This window comes from Engystomops pustulosus, chromosome 4, assembly GCF_040894005.1.
Source record: "Engystomops pustulosus chromosome 4, aEngPut4.maternal, whole genome shotgun sequence".
NCBI lineage: Eukaryota > Metazoa > Chordata > Amphibia > Anura > Leptodactylidae > Engystomops > Engystomops pustulosus.
The window spans coordinates 2,144,895-2,172,743 of record NC_092414.1 but is presented as its reverse complement, the minus strand read 5'-3'; the positions used below and the strand labels follow the sequence as shown (position 1 = coordinate 2,172,743).

The 27,849-nt window shown below is 54.3% G+C and overlaps 1 protein-coding gene across 1 annotated transcript in view; it reads right to left on the bottom strand.

The window, feature by feature from the left end:
• SLC15A5 (solute carrier family 15 member 5) overlaps nt 1-27,217 on the bottom strand; it is a 57,306-nt gene extending 30,089 nt beyond the window's left edge. The window contains exons 1-2 of the mRNA XM_072150533.1: nt 26,649-27,217; nt 23,556-23,778 (exon numbers count right to left, since the gene is read on the bottom strand). Coding sequence (XP_072006634.1) covers nt 23,556-23,778; nt 26,649-26,997 — 572 coding nt within the window. The 5' untranslated portion in view covers nt 26,998-27,217. The remainder of the gene's footprint in view (nt 1-23,555; nt 23,779-26,648) is intronic.
• Nucleotides 27,218-27,849: the final 632 nt, after the last annotated feature.

Genomic DNA, 27,849 nt, shown 5'->3' with positions numbered 1-27,849 from the left:
AAAGTGGCGATCCCCCAGCCCTCCTTCAATCTCTGACTGGTTACAGGAAATGATGCAGATCTTCCGCATGGAAGAGATAATGGCAGACATCAATTGCTCTTCAGTCAAATTCCTCAAACTATGGCAGCCTTGGGTGGTGTTCAGGGACACCCCAACATTTAGAGGGCTCCTGGGGTCTGGATGAGGTGGAGACGGGGGAGGGAGGCCCGTGTTGGTCCTGGCTTCCTGGAACAACCCCCTGCCCTGCGTCCATCATTTCTTTCCTACCTGTATCCCCTAACTATCCCTCCTTGTCGCCCCAATCCCCCTGTCAGTCTCCCCTGTTACGTGATCTTCGTTAACACGCTATGTCTGATCTCCCACCTAGAATGTGGTCTGGAAAATTGTACCGAGATTACGGGGGGACGTCGCTTATAAGCCAGTACCTAATAGCCTTGCATACCCTTCATGGTGGAGATTCTTTTAGATAACCAAAGGGTACAAATCATCTGATGATCAGCCCAAATGGGAAATTGACAGCAAATAAACTCTGGTCCCTTGACGACATAGACACCTAAGCATAACTCCGGAGTAACTATATGGCGCAAGGAATCTAATTGTTTCTCCAACGTATATATAGTACTTATGATGCACAAATATTGGAACATAAAAATTAGGCTCCCTTGAGTTGACGATGGAGACTACAGCAGACATAGCTTATTGTCATCTGTTTATTTTGTATCTGTTATTTCTCAATTTATAATATGTTTATTTGGAAAATGTAAAACTTCAATAAAAATTGATTGAACGTAAAATGATTTTAACTTGTTTTTAATATTTCCGTTCATCGCTTGTTCAATCCCTTACACTCGTATTGCAGTGACCAATGTAAGTAACTGAGCATGCTGACGCTGCTGACACTGACAATGCTGACGCTGACGACATTGACACTGCTGACGCTGGGGCTGCTTTTGATGCTGCTGATGACGCTGAGGCTGCTGTTGATGCTGCTGATGACGCTGAGGCTGCTGTTGATGCTGCTGACGCTCAGGCTGCTGTTAATGCTGCTTACGCTGATGACGCTGAGGCTGCTGTTGATGCTGCTGATGCTGAGGCTGCTGTTGATGATGCTGACGCTCAGGCTGCTGTTAATGCTGCTTACGCTGCTGACGCTGAGGCTGTTGTTGATGCTGCTGACGCTGAAGCTGCTGTTGATGCTGCTGACGCTGATGCTGAAACTTTTTATGCTGCTGACGGTGATGACGCTTGGGCTGCTGCTGACGCTGCTGTTGATGCTGCTGATGACGCTGAGGCTGCTGTTAATGCTGCTTAGGCTGATGACGCTGAGGCTGCTGTTGATGCTGCTGATGCTGCTGTTGATGCTGCTGATGCTGAGGCTGCTGTTGATGCTGCTGATGCTGAGGCTACTGTTGATGCTGCTGACGCTGAGGCTGCTGTTGATGCTGCTGACGCTGAGGCTGCTGTTGATGCTGCTGACGCTGATGACGCTGAGGCTGCTGTTGATGCTGCTGACGCTGATGCTAACACTTTTGATGCTGCTGACACTAATGCTGCTGACGCTGATGACGCTGAGGCTGCTGTTGATGCTGCTGACGCTGAGGCTGCTGTTGATGCTGCTGACGCTGAGGCTGCTGTTGACGCTGCTGACACTGATGCTGCTGTTGATGCTGCTGACACTAATGCTGCTGACGCTGCTGACCCTGATTCTGCTGTTGACGCTGATGACACTGATGCTGCTGTTGATGCTGCTGACACTGATGCTGCTGTTTATGCTGCTGAGGCTGAGCATGCTCATCTAGCATGCTCATCTCCAGGAGGCAGAAACTGGTGTGAAAAGGAGCCCGGGGCTACAGCAGGAAGGATTGGACCCCCTCGGTAAGCTCACCGGGGGGTCCGATCCTCAGGGGACGCACTTATATGCCGCGGTCATGCTTGAGCCTGACACTGGCACCAGCAGGACCCGATGTCCCACAATTTTCTTGTGACGCGCTGATGTAGAAAGCTGGCACATCAGAAGATGTATCCTTAATGGCTGCCATAAAAAAACCTGATATGGCGGTCATTAAGGGGTTAATCAGCGAAGGTGTCAGGACACCGAGGAGCTTCTGTAGGGGAACCTAATGACACATTTTAGTAAACCTATCACATAGCACCCAAAAAGGTTTATTCTGGGAGACCGGCAAGTCAGTAATGACCATGACATCACAGGACCCTGGACACCGCAAGACCCTGGACATCGCAAGACCCTGGTAACCGCAAGACCCTGGACATCGCAAGACCCTGGACATCACAAGACCCTGGACATCGCAAGACTCTGGTAACCGCAAGACCCTGGACACCGCAAGACCCTGGACATCACAAGACCCTGGACATCGCAAGACTGGTAACCGCAAGACCCTGGACATCGCAACAACCTGGACATTGCAACAACCTGGACACCACAAGACCCTGGACACCACAAGACCCTGGACACCACAAGACCCTGGACACCACAAGACCCTGGTAACCGCAAGACCCTGGACATCGCAAGACCCTGTACATCACAAGACCCTGGACACCGCAAGACCCTTGACATCAAAAGACCCTGGACATCACAAGACCCTGGACAAGGCATGACCCTGGACATCACAAGACCCTGGTAACCGCAAGACCCTGGACATCGCAAGACCCTGGACATCACAAGACCCTGGACACCGCAAGACCCTTGACATCAAAAGACCCTGGACATCACAAGACCCTGGACAAGGCATGACCCTGGACATCACAAGACCCTGGACATCACAAGACCCTGGACATCACAAGACCCTGGACACCACAAGACCCTGGCCATCACAAGACCCTGGACATCACAAGACCCTGGACACCACATGACCCTGGACATCACAAGAACATGGACACCACAAGACCCTGGACACCAGAAGACCCTGGACACGGCATGACCCTGGACATTGCAAGACCCTGGACACGGCATGACCCTGGACATCACAAGACTCTGGTAACCGCAAGACCATGGACACCGCAAGACCATGGACACCACAAGACCCTGGACATCACAAGACCCTGGACATCACAAGACCTTGGACATCACAAGACCCTGGACATCACAAGACTCTGGTAACCGCAAGACCATGGACACCGCAAGACCATGGACACCACATGACCCTGACATCACATGACCCTGGACATCACAAGACCTTGGACATCACAAGACCCTGGACATCGCAAGACTCTGGTAACCGCAAGACCCTGGACATCGCAAGACCCTGGACATCACATGACCCTGACATCACATGACCCTGGACACCGCAAGACCATGGACACCACAAGACCCTGGACATCACATGACCCTGGACACCGCAAGACCCTAGACACCACAAGACCCTGGACATCACAAGACCCTGGACATCACAAGACCCAGGACACCGCAAGACCCTGGACACCACAAGACCCTGGACACCGCAAGACCCTGGACACCACATGACCCTGGACATCACAAGACCCTGGACATAACAAGACCCTGGACATCACAAGACCCTGGACATCACAAGACCCTGGACATCGCAAGACTCTGGTAACCGCAAGACCCTGGACATCGCAAGACCCTGGACATCACATGACCCTGACATCACATGACCCTGGACACCGCAAGACCATGGACACCACAAGACCCTGCACATCACATGACCCTGGACACCGCAAGACCCTGGACAACACAAGACCCTGGACACCGCAAGACCCTGGACACCACATGACCCTGGACATCACAAGACCCTGGACATAACAAGACCCTGGTAACCGCAAGACCCTGGACATCGCAAGACCCTGGACATCACAAGACCCTGGTAACCGCAAGACCCTGAACACGGCATGACCCTGGACACCGCAAGACCCTGGACACCGCAAGACCCTGGACACCGCAAGACCCTGGACACCGCAAGACCCTGGACATCACAAGACCCTGGACATCGCAAGACCCTGGACACCGCAAGACCCTGGACACGGCATGACCCTGGACACCGCAAGACCCTGGACACGGCATGACCCTGGACACGGCATGACCCTGGACACCGCAAGACCCTGGACACCGCAAGACCCTGGACACCGCAAGACCCTGGACACGGCATGACCCTGGACATCACATGACCCTGGACACCACAAGACCCTGGACACCACAAGACCTTGGACACGGCATGACCCTGGACACGGCATGACCCTGGACATCGCAAGACCCTGGACATCGCAAGACCCTGGACATCGCAAGACCCTGGACATCGCAAGACCCTGGACATCGCAACAACCTGGACATCGCAACAACCTGGACATCGCAAGACGCTGGACATCGCAAGACCCTGGACATCGCAAGACCCTGGACATCGCAACAACCTGGACATTGCAACAACCTGGACACCACAAGACCCTGGACACCACAAGACCCTGGACATCGCAAGACGCTGGACATCGCATGACCCTGGACATCACATGACCCTGGACATCACATGACCCTGGACATCACAAGACCCTGGACATCGCAAGACCCTGGACATCACAAGACCCTGGACATCGCAAGACCCTGGACATCGTAAGACCCTGGACATCACAAGACCCTGGACATCACAAGACCCTGGACATCGCAAGACCCTGGACATTACAAGACCCTGGAAATCGCAAGACCCTGGAAATCGCAAGACCCTGGACATCACATGACCCTGGACATCGCAAGACCCTGGACACCGCAAGACCCTGGACACCGCAAGACCCTGGACACCGCAAGACCCTGGACATCGCAACAACCTGGACATCGCAACAACCTGGACAGCGCAAGACGCTGGACATCGCAAGACCCTGGACATCGCAACAACCTGGACATTGCAACAACCTGGACACCACAAGACCCTGGACACCACAAGACCCTGGACATCTCAAGACCCTGGACATCACAAGACCATGGAAATCGCAAGACCATGGACATCGCAACAACCTGGACATTGCAACAACCTGGACACCACAAGACCCTGGACACCACAAGACCCTGGACATCTCAAGAACCTGGACATCTCAAAACCCTGGACATCACAAGACCCTGGACATCACAAGACCATGGAAATCGCAAGACCATGGACATCACAAGACCCTGGAAATCGCAAGACCCTGGACAACTCAAGACCCTGGAAATAAAAAGACCCTGGAAATCACAAGACCCAGGACATCGCAAGACCCTGGACATCGCAAGACCCTGGACCTCGCAAGACCCTAGACATCGCAAGACCCTGGACATCGCAAGACCCTGGAAATCGCAAGACCCTGGACATCGCAAGACCCTGGACATCGCAAGACCCTGGACATCACATGACCCTGGACATCGCAAGACCCTGGACATCGCAAGACCCTGGACATCGCAAGACCCTGGACATCACAAGACCCTGGACATCACAAGACCCTGGACATCACAAGACCCTGGAAATCGCAAGACCCTGGAAATCGCAAGACCCTGGGCATCACATGACCCTGGACATCGCAAGACCCTGGACACCGCAAGACCCTGGACATCACATGACCCTGACATCACATGACCATGACATCACAAGACCCTGGACATCACATGACCCTGGACATCACATGACCATGACATCACAAGACCCTAAACATCACAAGACCCTGGACATCACATGACCCTCCCTGGACATCACAAGACCCTGGACATCACATGACCCTGGACATCACAAGACCCTGGACATCGCAAGACCCTGGACATCGCAAGACAATGGACATCACAAGACCCTGAAAATCGAAAGACCCTGCACATCGCACGACCCTGGACATCGCAAGACCCTGGACATCGCAAGACCCGGACACTGCAAGTCCCTGGACATCACATGACCCTGACATCACATGACCATGACATCACAAGACCCTAAACATCACAAGACCCTGGACATCACATGACCATGACATTGAAAAAACCCTGGACATCACAAGACCCTGGACATCACATGACCCTCCCTGGACATCACAAGACCCTGGACATCACATGACCCTGGACATTGAAAGACCCTGGACACCACATGACCCTGGGCACTACAAGACCCTGGACACTACAAGACCCTGGACATCACATGACCCTGGACATCACATGACCCTGGACATCACATGACCCTGGACATCACATGCCCCTGGACATCACAAGACCCTGGACATCACAAGACCCTAGACACCCCAAGACCCTGGACACCATGAGACCCTGGACATCACATGACCCTGGAAATAAAAAGACCCTGGACATCACATGACCATGGCATCACAAGACCATGGACATCACAAGACCCTGGACATCACATGACCCTGGACACTACAAGACCCTGGACATCACATGACCCTGGATAGTACAAGACCCTAGACATCACATGACCCTGGAAATCACATGACCCTGGACATCACATGACCCTGGACATCACATGACCATGACATCACAAGACCCTGGACATCACAAGACCCTCGACACCCCAAGACCCTGGACACCATGAGACCCTGGATATCACATAACCCTGGACATCACATGACACTGGACATTAAAAGACCCTGGACATCACAAGACCCTGGACATCACAAGACCCTGGACATCGCAACAACCTGGACATCGCAACAACCTGGACAGCGCAAGACGCTGGACATCGCAAGACCCTGGACATCACAAGACCCTGGACATCACAAGACCCTGGACATCACAAGACCCTGGACATCGCAAGACCCTGGACATTACAAGACCCTGGAAATCGCAAGACCCTGGAAATCGCAAGACCCTGGACATCGCATGACCCTGGACATCGCAAGACCCTGGACACCGCAAGACCCTGGACATCACATGACCCTGGACATCACAAGACCCTGGACATCGCAAGACCCTGGACATCGCAAGACCCTGGACATCACAAGACCCTGGACATCACAAGACCCTGGACATCGCAAGACCCTGGACATCGCAACAACCTGGACATCGCAACAACCTGGACAGCGCAAGACGCTGGACATCGCAAGACCCTGGACATCGCAAGACCCTGGACATCGCAACAACCTGGACATTGCAACAACCTGGACACCACAAGACCCTGGACACCACAAGACCCTGGACATCTCAAGACCCTGGACATCTCAAAACCCTGGACATCACAAGACCCTGGACATCACAAGACCATGGAAATCGCAAGACCATGGACATCACAAGACCCTGGAAATCGCAAGACCCTGGACATCTCAAGACCCTGGAAATAAAAAGACCCTGGAAATCACAAGACCCAGGACATCGCAAGACCCTGGACATCGCAAGACCCTGGACCTCGCAAGACCCTAGACATCGCAAGACCCTGGACATCGCAAGACCCTGGAAATCGCAAGACCCTGGACATCACAAGACCCTGGACATCACATGACCCTGGACATCACATGACCCTGGACATCGCAAGACCCTGGACATCACATGACCCTGGACATCACATGACCCTGGACATCGCAAGACCCTGGACATCTCAAGACCCTGGAAATAAAAAGACCCTGGAAATCACAAGACCCAGGACATCGCAAGACCCTGGACATCGCAAGACCCTGGACCTCGCAAGACCCTAGACATCGCAAGACCCTAGACATCGCAAGACCCTGGACATCGCAAGACCCTGGAAATCGCAAGACCCTGGACATCACAAGACCCTGGACACCACAAGACCCTGGACATCTCAAGACCCTGGACATCTCAAAACCCTGGACATCACAAGACCCTGGACATCACAAGACCATGGAAATCGCAAGACCCTGGACATCACAAGACCCTGGACACCACAAGACCCTGGACATCTCAAGACCCTGGACATCTCAAAACCCTGGACATCACAAGACCCTGGACATCACAAGACCCTGGAAATCGCAAGACCCTGGACATCTCAAGACCCTGGAAATAAAAAGACCCTGGAAATCACAAGACCCAGGACATCGCAAGACCCTGGACATCGCAAGACCCTGGACCTCGCAAGACCCTAGACATCGCAAGACCCTGGACATCGCAAGACCCTGGAAATCGCAAGACCCTGGACATCACAAGACCCTGGACATCACATGACCCTGGACATCACATGACCCTGGACATCGCAAGACCCTGGACATCGCAAGACCCTGGACATCGCAAGACCCTGGACATCACATGACCCTGGACATCACATGACCCTGGACATCGCAAGACCCTGGACATCGCAAGACCCTGGACATCACATGACCCTGGACATCACATGACCCTGGACATCGCAAGACCCTGGACATCGCAAGACCCTGGACATCGCAAGACCCTGGACATCACAAGACCCTGGACATCACAAGACCCTGGACATCGCAAGACCCTGGACATCGCAAGACCCTGGACATCACAAGACCCTGGAAATCGCAAGACCCTGGAAATCGCAAGACCCTGGGCATCACATGACCCTGGACATCGCAAGACCCTGGACACCGCAAGACCCTGGACATCACATGACCCTGACATCACATGACCATGACATCACAAGACCCTGGACATCACATGACCCTGGACATCACATGACCATGACATCACAAGACCCTAAACATCACAAGACCCTGGACATCACATGACCCTCCCTGGACATCACAAGACCCTGGACATCACATGACCCTGGACATCACAAGACCCTGGACATCGCAAGACCCTGGACATCGCAAGACCATGGACATCACAAGACCCTGAAAATCGAAAGACCCTGCACATCGCACGACCCTGGACATCGCAAGACCCTGGACATCGCAAGACCCGGACACTGCAAGTCCCTGGACATCACATGACCCTGACATCACATGACCATGACATCACAAGACCCTAAACATCACAAGACCCTGGACATCACATGACCATGACATTGAAAAAACCCTGGACATCACAAGACCCTGGACATCACATGACCCTGGACATTGAAAGACCCTGGACACCACATGACCCTGGGCACTACAAGACCCTGGACACTACAAGACCCTGGACATCACATGACCCTGGACATCACATGACCCTGGACATCACATGACCCTGGACATCACATGCCCCTGGACATCACAAGACCCTGGACATCACAAGACCCTAGACACCCCAAGACCCTGGACACCATGAGACCCTGGACATCATATGACCCTGGAAATAAAAAGACCCTGGACATCACATGACCATGGCATCACAAGACCATGGACATCACAAGACCCTGGACATCACATGACCCTGGACACTACAAGACCCTGGACATCACATGACCCTGGATAGTAAAAGACCCTAGACATCACATGACCCTGGAAATCACATGACCCTGGACATCACATGACCCTGGACATCACATGACCATGACATCACAAGACCCTGGACATCACAAGACCCTAGACACCCCAAGACCCTGGACACCATGAGACCCTGGATATCACATAACCCTGGACATCACATGACCCTGGACATCACAAGACCCTGGACATCACATGACCCTGGACATTACATGACCCTGGACATCACAAGACCCTGGACAACACATGACCCTGGACATCACATGCCCCTGGACATCACAAGACCCTGGACATCACAAGACCCTAGACACCCCAAGACCCTGGACACCATGAGACCCTGGACATCACATGACCCTGGAAATAACAAGACCCTGGACATCACATGACCATGGCATCACAAGAACATGGACATCACAAGACCCTGGACATCACATGACCCTGGACACTACAAGACCCTGGACATCACATGACCCTGGATAGTACAAGACCCTGGACATCACATGACCCTGGACATCACATGACCCTGGACATCACATGACCCTGGACATCACATGACCCTGGACATCACAAGACCCTGGACATCACATGACCATGGCATCACAAGACCATGGACATCACAAGACCCTGGACATCACATGACCCTGGACTTCGCAAGACCCTGGACACCGCAAGACCCTGGACACCACAAGACCATGACTTTATCCTGGACATCACATGACCCTGGACATCATAAGATCCTGGACATCAAATAACTATGACATCACAAGACCCTGGACATCAAATACCTATGACATCACAAGACCCTGGACATCACAAGACCCTGGACATCACATGACCCTGGACATCACATGCTCCTGGACATCACAAGACCCTGGACATCACAAGAACCTGGATATCACATGACCCTGGACATCACATGATCCTGGACATCACAAGACCCTGGACATCACAAGACCCTGGACATCACATGACCCTGGACATCACATGCCCCTGGACATCACAAGACCCTGGACATCACATGCCCCTGGACATCACATGCCCCTGGACATCACATGCCCCTGGACATCACAAGACCCTGGACATCACATGCCCCTGGACATCACATGCCCCTGGACATCACAAGAAACTGGACATCAGATGCACCCGGAAATAACAAGAACCTGGACATCACAAGACCCTGGACATCACATGACCCTGGACATCGCAAGACCCTGGACACCGCAAGAACCTGGATATCACATGACCCTGGACATCACATGATCCTGGACATCACAAGACCCTGGACATCACAAGACCCTGGACATCACAAGAACCAGGAAATCACATGACCCTGGACATCACATGATCCTGGACATCACAAGACCCTGGACATCACAAGACCCTGGACATCACATGACCCTGGACATCACATGCCCCTGGACATCACAAGACCCTGGACATCACATGCCCCTGGACATCACATGCCCCTGGACATCACAAGACCCTGGACATCACATGCCCCTGGACATCACATGCCCCTGGACATCACAAGACCCTGGACATCACATGCCCCTGGACATCACATGCCCCTGGACATCACATGCCCCTGGACATCACAAGAAACTGGACATCAGATGCACCCGGAAATAACAAGAACCTGGACATCACAAGACCCTGGACATCGCAAGACCCTGGACACCGCAAGACCCTGGACACCACAAGACCATGACTTTACCCTGGACATCACATGACCCTGGACATCATAAGATCCTGGACATCAAATAACTATGACATCACAAGACCCTGGACATCAAATAACTATGACATCACAAGACCCTGGACATCACAAGAACCTGGATATCACATGACCCTGGACATCACATGATCCTGGACATCACAAGACCCTGGACATCACAAGACCCTGGACATCACATGCCCCTGGACATCACATGCCCCTGGACATCACAAGACCCTGGACATCACATGCCCCTGGACATCACATGCCCCTGGACATCACAAGACCCTGGACATCACATGCCCCTGGACATCACATGCCCCTGGACATCACATGCCCCTGGACATCACAAGACCCTGGACATCACATGCCCCTGGACATCACATGCCCCTGGACATCACATGCCCCTGGACATCACATGCCCCTGGACATCACAAGAAACTGGACATCAGATGCACCCGGAAATAACAAGAACCTGGACATCACAAGACCCTAAACATCACAAGACCCTGGACATCACATGACCCTCCCTGGACATCACAAGACCCTGGACATCACAAGACCCTGGACATCGCAAGACCCTGGACATCACATGACCCTGGACATCACATGACCCTGGACATCACATGCCCCTGGACATCACAAGACCCTGGACATCACAAGACCCTAGACACCCCAAGACCCTGGACACCATGAGACCCTGGACATCATATGACCCTGGAAATAAAAAGACCCTGGACATCACATGACCATGGCATCACAAGACCATGGACATCACAAGACCCTGGACATCACATGACCCTGGATAGTAAAAGACCCTAGACATCACATGACCCTGGAAATCACATGACCCTGGACATCACATGACCCTGGACATCACATGACCATGACATCACAAGACCCTGGACATCACAAGACCCTAGACACCATGAGACCCTGGATATCACATAACCCTGGACATCACATGACCCTGGACATCACAAGACCCTGGACATCACATGACCCTGGACATCATAAGATCATGACTTTACCCTGGACATCACAAGACCCTGGACATCACATGACCCTGGACATCATAAGATCCTGGACATCAAATAACTATGACATCACAAGACCCTGGACATCACATGACCCTGGACATTACATGACCCTGGACATCACAAGACCCTGGACAACACATGACCCTGGACATCACATGCCCCTGGACATCACAAGACCCTGGACATCACAAGACCCTAGACACCCCAAGACCCTGGACACCATGAGACCCTGGACATCACATGACCCTGGAAATAACAAGACCCTGGACATCACATGACCATGGACATCACATGCCCCTGGACATCACATGCCCCTGGACATCACAAGACCCTGGACATCACATGCCCCTGGACATCACATGCCCCTGGACATCACAAGAAACTGGACATCAGATGCACCCGGAAATAACAAGAACCTGGACATCACAAGACCCTGGACATCACATGACCCTGGACATCGCAAGACCCTGGACACCGCAAGAACCTGGATATCACATGACCCTGGACATCACATGATCCTGGACATCACAAGACCCTGGACATCACAAGACCCTGGACATCACAAGAACCAGGAAATCACATGACCCTGGACATCACATGATCCTGGACATCACAAGACCCTGGACATCACAAGACCCTGGACATCACATGACCCTGGACATCACATGCCCCTGGACATCACAAGACCCTGGACATCACAAGACCCTGGACATCACATGCCCCTGGACATCACATGCCCCTGGACATCACAAGACCCTGGACATCACATGCCCCTGGACATCACATGCCCCTGGACATCACAAGACCCTGGACATCACATGCCCCTGGACATCACATGCCCCTGGACATCACATGCCCCTGGACATCACATGCCCCTGGACATCACAAGACCCTGGACATCACAAGACCCTGGACATCACATGCCCCTGGACATCACATGCCCCTGGACATCACATGCCCCTGGACATCACAAGAAACTGGACATCAGATGCACCCGGAAATAACAAGAACCTGGACATCACAAGACCCTGGACATCGCAAGACCCTGGACACCGCAAGACCCTGGACACCACAAGACCATGACTTTACCCTGGACATCACATGACCCTGGACATCATAAGATCCTGGACATCAAATAACTATGACATCACAAGACCCTGGACATCAAATAACTATGACATCACAAGACCCTGGACATCACAAGAACCTGGTAATCACATGACCCTGGACATCACATGATCCTGGACATCACATGATCCTGGACATCACAAGACCCTGGACATCACAAGACCCTGGACATCACATGACCCTGGACATCACATGCCCCTGGACATCACATGCCCCTGGACATCACAAGACCCTGGACATCACATGCCCCTGGACATCACATGCCCCTGGACATCACAAGACCCTGGACATCACATGCCCCTGGACATCACATGCCCCTGGACATCACAAGACCCTGGACATCACATGCCCCTGGACATCACATGCCCCTGGACATCACAAGACCCTGGACATCACATGCCCCTGGACATCACATGCCCCTGGACATCACAAGAAACTGGACATCAGATGCACCCGGAAATAACAAGAACCTGGACATCACAAGACCCTAAACATCACATGACCCTGGACATCACATGACCCTGGACATCACAAGAACCAGGAAATCACATGACCCTGGACATCACATGATCCTGGACATCACAAGACCCTGGACATCACAAGACCCTGGACATCACATGACCCTGGACATCACATGCCCCTGGACATCACAAGACCCTGGACATCACATGCCCCTGGACATCACAAGACCCTAAACATCACAAGACCCTGGACATCACAAGACCCTGGACATCACAAGAACCAGGAAATCACAAGACCCTGGACATCACAAGAACCAGGAAATCACATGACCCTGGACATCACATGATCCTGGACATCACAAGACCCTGGACATCACATGCCCCTGGACATCACAAGACCCTGGACATCACATGCCCCTGGACATCACATGCCCCTGGACATCACAAGACCCTGGACATCACATGCCCCTGGACATCACATGCCCCTGGACATCACATGCCCCTGGACATCACAAGAAACTGGACATCAGATGCACCCGGAAATAACAAGAACCTGGACATCACAAGACCCTGGACATCGCAAGACCCTGGACACCGCAAGACCCTGGACACCACAAGACCATGACTTTACCCTGGACATCACATGACCCTGGACATCATAAGATCCTGGACATCAAATAACTATGACATCACAAGACCCTGGACATCAAATAACTATGACATCACAAGACCCTGGACATCACAAGAACCTGGATATCACATGACCCTGGACATCACATGATCCTGGACATCACAAGACCCTGGACATCACAAGACCCTGGACATCACATGACCCTGGACATCACATGCCCCTGGACATCACATGCCCCTGGACATCACAAGACCCTGGACATCACATGCCCCTGGACATCACATGCCCCTGGACATCACAAGACCCTGGACATCACATGCCCCTGGACATCACAAGACCCTGGACATCACATGCCCCTGGACATCACATGCCCCTGGACATCACAAGAAACTGGACATCAGATGCACCCGGAAATAACAAGAACCTGGACATCACAAGACCCTAAACATCACAAGACCCTGGACATCACATGACCCTCCCTGGACATCACAAGACCCTGGACATCACAAGACCCTGGACATCGCAAGACCCTGGACATCGCAAGACCCTGGACACTGCAAGTCCCTGGACATCACAAGACCCTGACATCACATGACCATGACATCACATGACCCTGGACATCACATGCCCCTGGACATCACATGCCCCTGGACATCACATGCCCCTGGACATCACAAGACCCTGGACATCACATGCCCCTGGACATCACATGCCCCTGGACATCACATGCCCCTGGACATCACAAGACCCTGGACATCACATGCCCCTGGACATCACATGCCCCTGGACATCACATGCCCCTGGACATCACAAGACCCTGGACATCACATGCCCCTGGACATCACATGCCCCTGGACATCACATGCCCCTGGACATCACATGCCCCTGGACATCACAAGAAACTGGACATCAGATGCACCCGGAAATAACAAGAACCTGGACATCACAAGACCCTAAACATCACAAGACCCTGGACATCACATGACCCTCCCTGGACATCACAAGACCCTGGACATCACAAGACCCTGGACATCGCAAGACCCTGGACATCACATGACCCTGGACATCACATGACCCTGGACATCACATGCCCCTGGACATCACAAGACCCTGGACATCACAAGACCCTAGACACCCCAAGACCCTGGACACCATGAGACCCTGGACATCATATGACCCTGGAAATAAAAAGACCCTGGACATCACATGACCATGGCATCACAAGAACATGGACATCACAAGACCCTGGACATCACATGACCCTGGACACTACAAGACCCTGGACATCACATGACCCTGGATAGTAAAAGACCCTAGACATCACATGACCCTGGAAATCACATGACCCTGGACATCACATGACCCTGGACATCACATGACCATGACATCACAAGACCCTGGACATCACAAGACCCTAGACACCCCAAGATCCTGGACACCATGAGACCCTGGATATCACATAACCCTGGACATCACATGACCCTGGACATCACAAGACCCTGGACATCACATGACCCTGGACATCATAAGATCATGACTTTACCCTGGACATCACAAGACCCTGGACATCACATGACCCTGGACATCATAAGATCCTGGACATCAAATAACTATGACATCACAAGACCCTGGACATCACATGACCCTGGACATTACATGACCCTGGACATCACAAGACCCTGGACAACACATGACCCTGGACATCACATGCCCCTGGACATCACAAGACCCTGGACATCACAAGACCCTAGACACCCCAAGACCCTGGACACCATGAGACCCTGGACATCACATGACCCTGGAAATAACAAGACCCTGGACATCACATGACCATGGCATCACAAGAACATGGACATCACAAGACCCTGGACATCACATGACCCTGGACACTACAAGACCCTGGACATCACATGACCCTGGATAGTACAAGACCCTGGACATCACATGACCCTGGACATCACATGACCCTGGACATCACATGACCCTGGACATCACAAGACCCTGGACATCACATGACCATGGCATCACAAGACCATGGACATCACAAGACCCTGGACATCACATGACCCTGGACTTCGCAAGACCCTGGACACCGCAAGACCCTGGACACCACAAGACCATGACTTTATCCTGGACATCACATGACCCTGGACATCATAAGATCCTGGACATCAAATAACTATGACATCACAAGACCCTGGACATCAAATAACTATGACATCACAAGACCCTGGACATCACAAGACCCTGGACATCACATGACCCTGGACATCACATGCCCCTGGACATCACAAGACCCTGGACATCACAAGAACCTGGATATCACATGACCCTGGACATCACATGATCCTGGACATCACAAGACCCTGGACATCACAAGACCCTGGACATCACATGACCCTGGACATCACATGCCCCTGGACATCACAAGACCCTGGACATCACAAGACCCTGGACATCACATGACCCTGGACATCACATGCCCCTGGACATCACAAGACCCTGGACATCACATGCCCCTGGACATCACATGCCCCTGGACATCACATGCCCCTGGACATCACATGCCCCTGGACATCACATGCCCCTGGACATCACAAGACCCTGGACATCACATGCCCCTGGACATCACATGCCCCTGGACATCACAAGAAACTGGACATCAGATGCACCCGGAAATAACAAGAACCTGGACATCACAAGACCCTGGACATCACATGACCCTGGACATCGCAAGACCCTGGACACCGCAAGAACCTGGATATCACATGACCCTGGACATCACATGATCCTGGACATCACAAGACCCTGGACATCACAAGACCCTGGACATCACAAGAACCAGGAAATCACATGACCCTGGACATCACATGATCCTGGACATCACAAGACCCTGGACATCACAAGACCCTGGACATCACATGACCCTGGACATCACATGCCCCTGGACATCACAAGACCCTGGACATCACATGCCCCTGGACATCACATGCCCCTGGACATCACAAGACCCTGGACATCACATGCCCCTGGACATCACATGCCCCTGGACATCACAAGACCCTGGACATCACATGCCCCTGGACATCACATGCCCCTGGACATCACATGCCCCTGGACATCACAAGAAACTGGACATCAGATGCACCCGGAAATAACAAGAACCTGGACATCACAAGACCCTAAACATCACAAGACCCTGGACATCACATGACCCTCCCTGGACATCACAAGACCCTGGACATCACAAGACCCTGGACATCGCAAGACCCTAAACACCGCAAGACCCTGGACACCACAAGACCATGACTTTACCCTGGACATCACATGACCCTGGACATCATAAGATCCTGGACATCAAATAACTATGACATCACAAGACCCTGGACATCAAATAACTATGACATCACAAGACCCTGGACATCACAAGAACCTGGATATCACATGACCCTGGACATCACATGATCCTGGACATCACAAGACCCTGGACATCACAAGACCCTGGACATCACAAGAACCAGGAAATCACATGACCCTGGACATCACATGATCCTGGACATCACAAGACCCTGGACATCACAAGACCCTGGACATCACATGACCCTGGACATCACATGCCCCTGGACATCACAAGACCCTGGACATCACATGCCCCTGGACATCACATGCCCCTGGACATCACAAGACCCTGGACATCACATGCCCCTGGACATCACATGCCCCTGGACATCACAAGACCCTGGACATCACATGCCCCTGGACATCACATGCCCCTGGACATCACATGCCCCTGGACATCACAAGAAACTGGACATCAGATGCACCCGGAAATAACAAGAACCTGGACATCACAAGACCCTAAACATCACAAGACCCTGGACATCACATGACCCTCCCTGGACATCACAAGACCCTGGACATCACAAGACCCTGGACATCGCAAGACCCTAAACACCGCAAGACCCTGGACACCACAAGACCATGACTTTACCCTGGACATCACATGACCCTGGACATCATAAGATCCTGGACATCAAATAACTATGACATCACAAGACCCTGGACATCAAATAACTATGACATCACAAGACCCTGGACATCACAAGAACCTGGATATCACATGACCCTGGACATCACATGATCCTGGACATCACAAGACCCTGGACATCACAAGACCCTGGACATCACATGACCCTGGACATCACATGCCCCTGGACATCACATGCCCCTGGACATCACAAGACCCTGGACATCACATGCCCCTGGACATCACATGCCCCTGGACATCACAAGACCCTGGACATCACATGCCCCTGGACATCACATGCCCCTGGACATCACATGCCCCTGGACATCACAAGACCCTGGACATCACATGCCCCTGGACATCACATGCCCCTGGACATCACAAGAAACTGGACATCAGATGCACCCGGAAATAACAAGAACCTGGACATCACAAGACCCTAAACATCACAAGACCCTGGACATCACATGACCCTCCCTGGACATCACAAGACCCTGGACATCACAAGACCCTGGACATCGCAAGACCCTGGACATCGCAAGACCCTGGACACTGCAAGTCCCTGGACATCACAAGACCCTGACATCACATGACCATGACATCACATGACCATGACATCACAAGACCCTGGACATCACATGACCCTGACATCACATGACCATGACATCACAAGACCCTAAACATCACAAGACCCTGGACATCACATGACCATGACATTGAAAAAACCCTGGACATCACAAGACCCTGGACATCACAAGACCCTGGACATCACATGACCCTGGACATTGCAGGATCCTGCACACCACATGACCCTGGACACTACAAGACCCTGGACATCACATGACCCTGGACATCACATGACCCTGGACATCACAAGACCCTGGACATCACAAGACCCTAGACACCCCAAGACCCTGGACACCCCAAGACCCTGGACACCACAAGACCCTGGACATCACAAGACCCTGGACATCACAAGACCCTGGACATCACAAGACCCTGGACATCAAATGACCCTTGACACCACAAGACCTTGGACATGGCATGACCCTGGACATCGCAAGACCCTGGATATCACAAGACCCTGGACATCACATGACCCTGGACATCACAAGACTCTGGACACCACAAGACCTTGGACACGGCATGACCCTGGACATCGCAAGACCCTGGACATCACAAGACCCTGGACATCGCAAGACTGGTAACCGCAAGACCCTGGACATCACAAGACCCTGGACACCACAAGACCTTGGACAGGGCATGACCCTGGACATCGCAAGACCCTGGACATCACAAGACCCTGGACATCACAAGACCATGGACACCACAAGACCCTGGACACCACAAGACCCTGGACACGGCATGACCCTGGACATCGCAAGACCCTGGACACCGCAAGACCCTGGACATCACAAGACCCTGGACATCACAAGACCTTGGACATCACATGACCCTTGACATCACATGACCCTGGACATCACAAGACCCTGGACATCACAAGACCCTGGACATCACAAGACCCTAGACATCACATGACCCTGGACATCACAAGACCCTGGACATCACAAGACCCTGAACATCAGTTACTATGACATCACAAGACCCTGGACATCACAAGATCCTGGACATCACATGATCCTGGACATCACATGATCCTGGACATCACATGATCCTGGACACCACAAGACCCTGTATACCACAAGACCCTGGACACCACAAGACCCTGGACACTACAAGACCCTGGACACCACAAGACCTTGGACATCACATGACCCTGGACACCACAAGACCCTGGACACCACAAGACCCTGGACATCACATGATCCTGGACATCACATGACCCTGGACACCACAAGACCCTGGACACCACAAGACCCTGGACATCACATGACCCTGGACACCACAAGACCCTGGACACCACAAGACCCTGGACACCACAAGACCTTGGACACGGCATGACCCTGGACATCGCAAGACCCTGGACATCACAAGACCCTGGACATCACATGACCCTGGACATCACAAGACCCTGGACACCACAAGACCTTGGACACGGCATGACCCTGGACATCACATGATCCTGGACATCACATGGCCCTGGACACCACATGGCCCTGGACACCACAGGACCCTGGACATCACAAGACCCTGGACATCACAGGGCCCTGGACATCACAAGGCCCAGGACATCACAAGGCCCTGGACACCACAGGACCCTGGACATCACAAGACCCTGGACACCACAAGACCCTGGACATCACATGACCCTGACATCAAGTGACCCTGGACATCACAAGAACCTGGACATACAAGACCGTGGGCATCACAGGACCGTGGACATCACAGGACCATGACAGTCACCAATAGGACCTAGATAATGCCCCGGGGCCCTGCAATGTTATAGAAAGAGATTATGAAGAAAAGAGAAAAAATTGAAGAAAAGAGAAAAAATAGAGAGCAGGGGGCGCTCGATGTGTGGATTATCTCAAGGGTATAATCTGGTGTGTGTGCAGATTGAGCACTCACCTTTTGGCGTTGTGCTGATGGCACAACGCATATGATCGCATATAGAGTGAAACAGGATGCTGCCTCCGGGGCGTGATTTCGGTAATGGTACCGATACGGATAAATGCAGTGGAAGGTCTCTATTCCTGGAGACCCGATGGATGACCCCTCTGATCTTTACAGAAGACCCCGCGCAATGTGTTCCAGAAGTGGTTTAATGGTACAATAATTCCATAAAAATAATTTAGAATAAAATCGATTAAAAAACAAGACGCGTTTCGGACCCGGAACGGATTCTTCCTCAGTTGTGTGGAAGATTAGGGAGAATCAGGAACTTTAAATGGAGCCAAACCCTGAGAATTAATGATGTCCTGGTCACCATGACCCCACCAGGAGACAGGACGGCGGGGGCTGTAACCTCCAGGGCATTGCTGATAAAGGCGCGGTCATACCCCTTTTCTGTACAAGCGTTGGCTCCGCCTCTGGGGTCCCGTTGGTTACATCAGTGCAGAAAAGTGTTCAATGGTCGGGACCAATTCAATTAGTTCTCGAATTTCGGGGAAATATTTTTTCAGGACTTGGACTTCGGTGCAAACTTGAAGAGAACACAAACAAAAAAATCAGGACCCAAATTTTAACACCCAAAAATGGCTAAAAATGGAGCCGGAAAATAATGGGAATAATAGGGACTTACCCCCAATGGCCGAGGGTAAGAAGTTCAGATAATAACATGGACTACAAAAATAAAGCATAAAAATGTATTACAAAAATCCTGACCCAGGGACTTACATCCCACACCCCGTCCCCTCCCTGCGGTCACAATCCACCTCCTGCCGGAGCGGACGGGGTATGTGGGAAGTGACACAAGTACCTCCACGTCCTACTGTGCGATGCTGGAACTGCAAACTGAACTGCGACTGCACCTTGCTGGACTGGCCTAGAACTATAGAGCACCGGTCCCCTCTTACCCCGCAAGACGTCTGGTGTCCCGTATCTCTCCCAGGAGACGCCTGGTGCCTCGTATCTCTCCCAGGAGATGCCTGGTGCCTTGTATCTCTCCAAGGAGATGCCTGGTGCCCCGCATCTCTCCCAGGAGACGCCTGGTGCGCCGCATCTCTCCCAGGAGACGCCTGGTGCCCCGCATCTCTCCCACGAGACGCCTGGTGCCCCGCATCTCTCCCAGGAGACGCCTGGTGCCCCGCATCTCTCACAGGAGACGCCTGGTGCCCCGCATCTCTCCCAGGAGACGCCTGGTGCCCCGCATCTCTCCCAGGAGACGCCTGGTGCCCCGCATCTCTCCCAGGAGACGCCTGGTGCCCCGCATCTCTCCCAGGAGACGCCTGGTGACCCGCATCTCTCCCAGGAGACGCCTGGTGCCCCGCATCTCTCCCAGGAGACGCCTGGTGCCCCGCATCTCTCCCAGGAGTCGCCTGGTGCCCCGCATCTCTCCCAGGAGACGCCTGGTGCCCCGCATCTCTCCCAGGAGACGCCTGGTGCCTTGTATCTCTCCCAGGAGACGCCTGGTGCCTGCATCTCTCCCAGGAGACGCCTGGTGCCCCGCATCTCTCCCAGGAGACGCCTGGTGCCCCGCATCTCTCCCAGGAGACGCCTGGTGCCCCGCATCTCTCCCAGGAGACGCCTGGTGCCCGCATCTCTCCCAGGAGACGCCTGGTGCCCCGCATCTCTCCCAGGAGACGCCTGGTGCCCGCATCTCTCCCAAGAGACGCCTGGTGCCCCGCATCTCTCCCAGGAGACGCCTGGTGCCCCGCATCTCTCCCAGGAGACGCCTGGTGCCCTGAGTCTCTCCCAGGAGACGCCTGGTGCCCTGAGTCTCTCCCAGGAGACGCCTGGTGCCTTGTATCTCTCCCAGGAGACGCCTGGTGCCTCGTATCTCTCACAGGAGACTCCTGGTGCCTTGTATCCCTCCCAGGAGACACCTGGTGCCTCGTATCTCTCCCAGGAGACGCCTGGTGCCTCGTATCTCTCCCAGGAGACGCCTGGTGCCTCGTATCTCTCCCAGGAGACGCCTGGTGCCTCATATCTCTCCCAGGAGATGCCTGGTGCCTTGTATCTCTCCCAGGAGACGCCTGGTGCCCCGCATCTCTCCCAGGAGACGCCTGGTGCCCCGCATCTCTCCCAGGAGACAACTGGTACCTTGTATCTCTCCCAGGAGACGCCTGGTGCCTCGTATCTCTCCCAGGAGACGCCTGGTGCCTCATATCTCTCCCAGGAGATGCCTGGTGCCTTGTATCTCTCCCAGGAGACGCCTGGTGCCCCGCATCTCTCCCAGGAGACGCCTGGTGCCCCGCATCTCTCCCAGGAGACAACTGGTACCTTGTATCTCTCCCAGGAGACGCCTGGTGCCTCGTATCTCTCCCAGGAGACGCCTGGTGCCCCGTGTCTCTCCCAGGAGACGCCTGGTGCCCCGCATCTCTCCCAGGAGTCGCCTGGTGCCTTGTATCTCTCTCTCCCAGGAGACACCTGGTGCCTCGTATCTCTCCCAGGAGACGCCTGGTGCCTTGTATCTCTCCCAGGAGACGCTTGGTGCCTTGTATCTCTCTCCATAGTACTGCCATACCGTGCATGCAGACTTAATACTGCCATACCATACACACACATATATAATGCCATATCGTGCACACACATATATAATACTGCAATATTGTATACAGAGATAATACTGCCATACCGTGCACATATATAATACTGCTTTAGGTTTATCTGAGATACTGACCAGTTGAAGAAAGACATCACCTCCTTCTGTCCGTGTCCCTGGAGGCCGTAAGCGCTGATAGGGCAGACAATGGCCCGGATCCCTCCGGTACCGGCCGATGCCATCAAGAGCCCGACATAGAACAGCAGCATCTGCTGGGTCCGGCCCAGTGTGTGCGCCATGTGGTGCCGGTCTATGTAGAAGTCTTCAAAGGGGAAGGCAACAACCGGCAAAAGGGCGGTGCCTGGGAGAGAAGACAGACACGTCTCACATGTCACCCTAAAAACCTGAACCCCAAATACAGGGTCGACCCACCTGCACCCCAACGACTACAGGGTCCACTGACCTGTACTCCAACTACAGGGTCCACCCACCTGCACCCCAAATACAGGGTCCACCCACCTGCACCCCAACTACATGGTCCACCCACCTGCACCCCAACTACAGGGTCCACCTTCCTGTACCCCAACTACAGGGTCCACCTTCCTGTACCCCAACTACAGGGTCCACCTTCCTGTACCCCAACTACAGGGTCCACTGACCTGCACCCAACTACAGGGTCCACTGACCTGTACCCCAACTACAGGGTCCACTGACCTGCACCCCAACTACAGGGTCCACCCACCTGCACCCCAACTACAGGGTCCACCCACCTGCACCCCAACTACAGGGTCCACCTTCCTGTACCCCAACTACAGGGTCCACTCACCTGCACCCCGACTACAGGGTCCACCCACCTGCACCCCGACTACAGGGTCCACCCACCTGCACTCCGACTACAGGGTTCACCCACCTGCACCCCGACTACAGGGTCCACCCACCTGCACCCCAACTACAGGTTCCACCCACCTGCAGCCCAACTACAGGGTCGACCCACCTGCACCCGACTACAGGGTCCACCCACCTGTACCCCAACTACAGGGTCCACCCACCTGCACCCCAACTACAGGGTCCACCCACCTGCACCCCAACTACAGGGTCCACCTTCCTGTACCCCAACTACAGGGTCCACCTTCCTGTACCCCAACTACAGGGTCCACTGACCTGCACCCCAACTACAGGGTCCACTGACCTGCACCCCAACTACAGGGTCCACCCACCTGCACCCCAACTACAGGGTCCACCTTCCTGTACCCCAAATACAGGGTCCACTGACCTGCACCCCAAATACAGGGTCCACTCACCTGCACCCCGACTACAGGGTCCACCCACCTGCACTCCGACTACAGGGTCCACCCACCTGCACCCCAACTACAGGGTCCACCCACCTGCACCCCAACTACAGGTTCCACCCACCTGCAGCCCAACTACAGGGTCGACCCACCTGCACCCGACTACAGGGTCTACCGACCTGCACCCCAACTACAGGGTCCACCCACCTGCACCCCAACTACAGGGTCCACCTTCCTGTACCCCAACTACAGGGTCCACTGACCTGCACCCCAAATACAGGGTCCACTCACCTGCACCCCGACTACAGGGTCCACCCACCTGCACTCCGACTACAGGGTCCACCCACCTGCACCCCGACTACAGGGTCCACCCACCTGCACCCCAACTACAGGTTCCGCCCACCTGCAGCCCAACTACAGGGTCGACCCACCTGCACCCGACTACAGGGTCTACCGACCTGCACCCCAACTACAGGGTCCACCTTCCTGTACCCCAACTACAGGGTCCACTGACCTGCACCCCAAATACAGGGTCCACTCACCTGCACCCCGACTACAGGGTCCACCTTCCTGTACCCCAACTACAGGGTCCACTGACCTGCACCCCAAATACAGGGTCCACTCACCTGCACCCCGACTACGGGGTCCACCCACCTGCACCCCAACTACAGGGTCGACCCACCTGCACCCGACTACAGGGTCTACCGACCTGCACCCCAACTACAGGGTCCACCTTCCTGTACCCCAACTACAGGGTCCACTGACCTGCACCCCAAATACAGGGTCCACTCACCTGCACCCTGACTACGGGGTCCACCCACCTGCACCCCAACTACAGGGTCCACCCACCTGCACCCCGACTACAGGGTCCACCCACCTGCACCCCGACTACAGGGTCCACCCACCTGCACCCCAACTACAGGGTCCACCCACCTGCACCCCAACTACAGGGTCCACCCACCTGCACCCCAACTACAGGGTCCACCCAAATAAACTTGGTTGAACTTGATGGACAAGTGTCTTTTTTCAACCGTATAAACTATGAAATCACAACTACAGGGTCTGATAACCTGTACCCCGACTACTGGATCTGAAGGCCTGCACCCCAGTACAGAGACCACCTGCCTGCACCCCAAGTACAGAGACCACCCGCCTGCACCCCAGTACAGAGACCACCCGCCTGCACCCCAGTACAGAGACCACCCGCCTGCACCCCAAGTACAGAGACCACCCGCCTGCACCCCAAGTACAGAGACCACCTGCCTGCACCCAAAGTACAAAGACCCCCCGCCTGCACCCCAAGTACAGAAACCACCCACCTGCACCCCAAGTACAGAGACCACCTGCCTGCACCCAAAGTACAAAGACCCCCCGCCTGCACCCCAAGTACAGAGACCACCCGCCTGCACCCCAAGTACAGAGACCACCTGCCTGCACGCAAAGTACAAAGACCCCCCGCCTGCACCCCAAGTACAGAAACCACCCACCTGCACCCCAGTACATAGACCACCCGCCTTCACCCCAGTACAGAGACCACCTGCCTGCACGCCAAGTACAGAGACCACCCACCTGCATCCCAAGTACAGAGACCACCCGCCTGCACCCCAAGTACAGAGACCACCCGCCTGCACCCCAGTACAGAGACCACCCGCCTGCACCCCAAGTACAGAGACCACCCGCCTGCACCCCAAGTACAGAGACCACCCGCCTGCACCCCAGTACAGAGACCACCCGCCTGCACCCCAAGTACAGAGACCACCCGCCTGCACCCCAAGTACAGAGACCACCTGCCTGAACCCCAGTACAGAGACCACCCGCCTGCATCCCAGTACAGGGACCGCCGGCCTGCACCCCAAGTACAGAGACCACCCGCCTGCACCCCAAGTACAGAGACCACCCGCCTGCACCACCCCCAGCCCCATAATCCTTCAGCCCGACCTACCTGCCACATGCAGGAAAGTGCAGATGTAAATGACTCTGGTTCTCATGGTGCAGAGCTCTGCCACCCAGCCCACCAGGACCGGCATGAGGGTGGAGGCCCCCACAAAGCAGAGGTTTACCATGGCCGCCTGGTGGGATTGGTAGCCCAGCTTCAAGGTGCAGAACAGGATCATGTTGCAGACAGTTGCAAAGAAGGTGAAGCGCTCACACAAGTCCACCAGGAGCATGAGGACGATGGGCTGGAGGCTCTTCCTGGCCCCAGTCCTCGTAGACTCCACATCTTTCCTCCAAAAACTGCTCCTGTCCCTGTGCGAGGACTGGAAACTGACAAAGTGCACAAAGTGAGGCATCTCCAGCCTGAGTGTGAGTGAGGTCTCCTCCGCTCTCCAGGAATTCCACACTCACTTCATACAATTCCTCCACGTCACGTGTCCACGACCAACCCAAGCAGAAGAAGAGCGGACCTCCTCCGGGACCTCCTCATCCCACCCTAGAAACAGACTTATCTCTACCAATGGGAGAAGCCCAGGAGGACAGAGGGGTCGGAGAAACACCTGGGGCTGGAGGGCAGAGGCGGCAAATACCCAGAGAGGTCAAGATAGACCATAGAGTCTAGGGTAGGTGATAGGTCCTGTATTAGGGGTGTGGGCCGGGGGTGGTGGGTCCTGTATTAGGGGTGTGGGCCGGGGGTGGTGGGTCCTGTATTAGGGGTGTGGGCCGGGGTGGAGGGTCCTGTATTAGGGGTGTGGGCCGGGGTGGAGGGTCCTGTATTAGGGGTGTGGGCCGGGGATGGTGGGTCCTGTATTAGGGGTGTGGGCCGGGAGTGGTGGGTCCTGTATTAGGAGTGTGGGCAGGGGGTGGAGGGTCCTGTATTAGGGGTGTGGGCCGGGGGGGGGGGGTTCCTGTATTAGGGGTGTGGGCCGGGGGTGGTGGCTCCTGTATTAGGGGTGTGGGCCGGGGGTGTTGGCTCCTGTATTAGGGGTGTGGGCCGGGGGTGTTGGCTCCTGTATTAGGGGTGTGGGCCGGGGGTAGAGGGTCCTGTATTAGGGGTGTGGGCCGGGGGTGGAGGGTCCTGTATTAGGGGTGTGGGCAGGGGGTGGAGGGTCCTGTATTAGGGGTGTGGGCCGGGGGTGGAAGGTCCTGTATTAGGGGTGTGGGCCGGGGGTAGAGGGTCCTGTATTAGAGGTGTGGGCCGGGGGTGG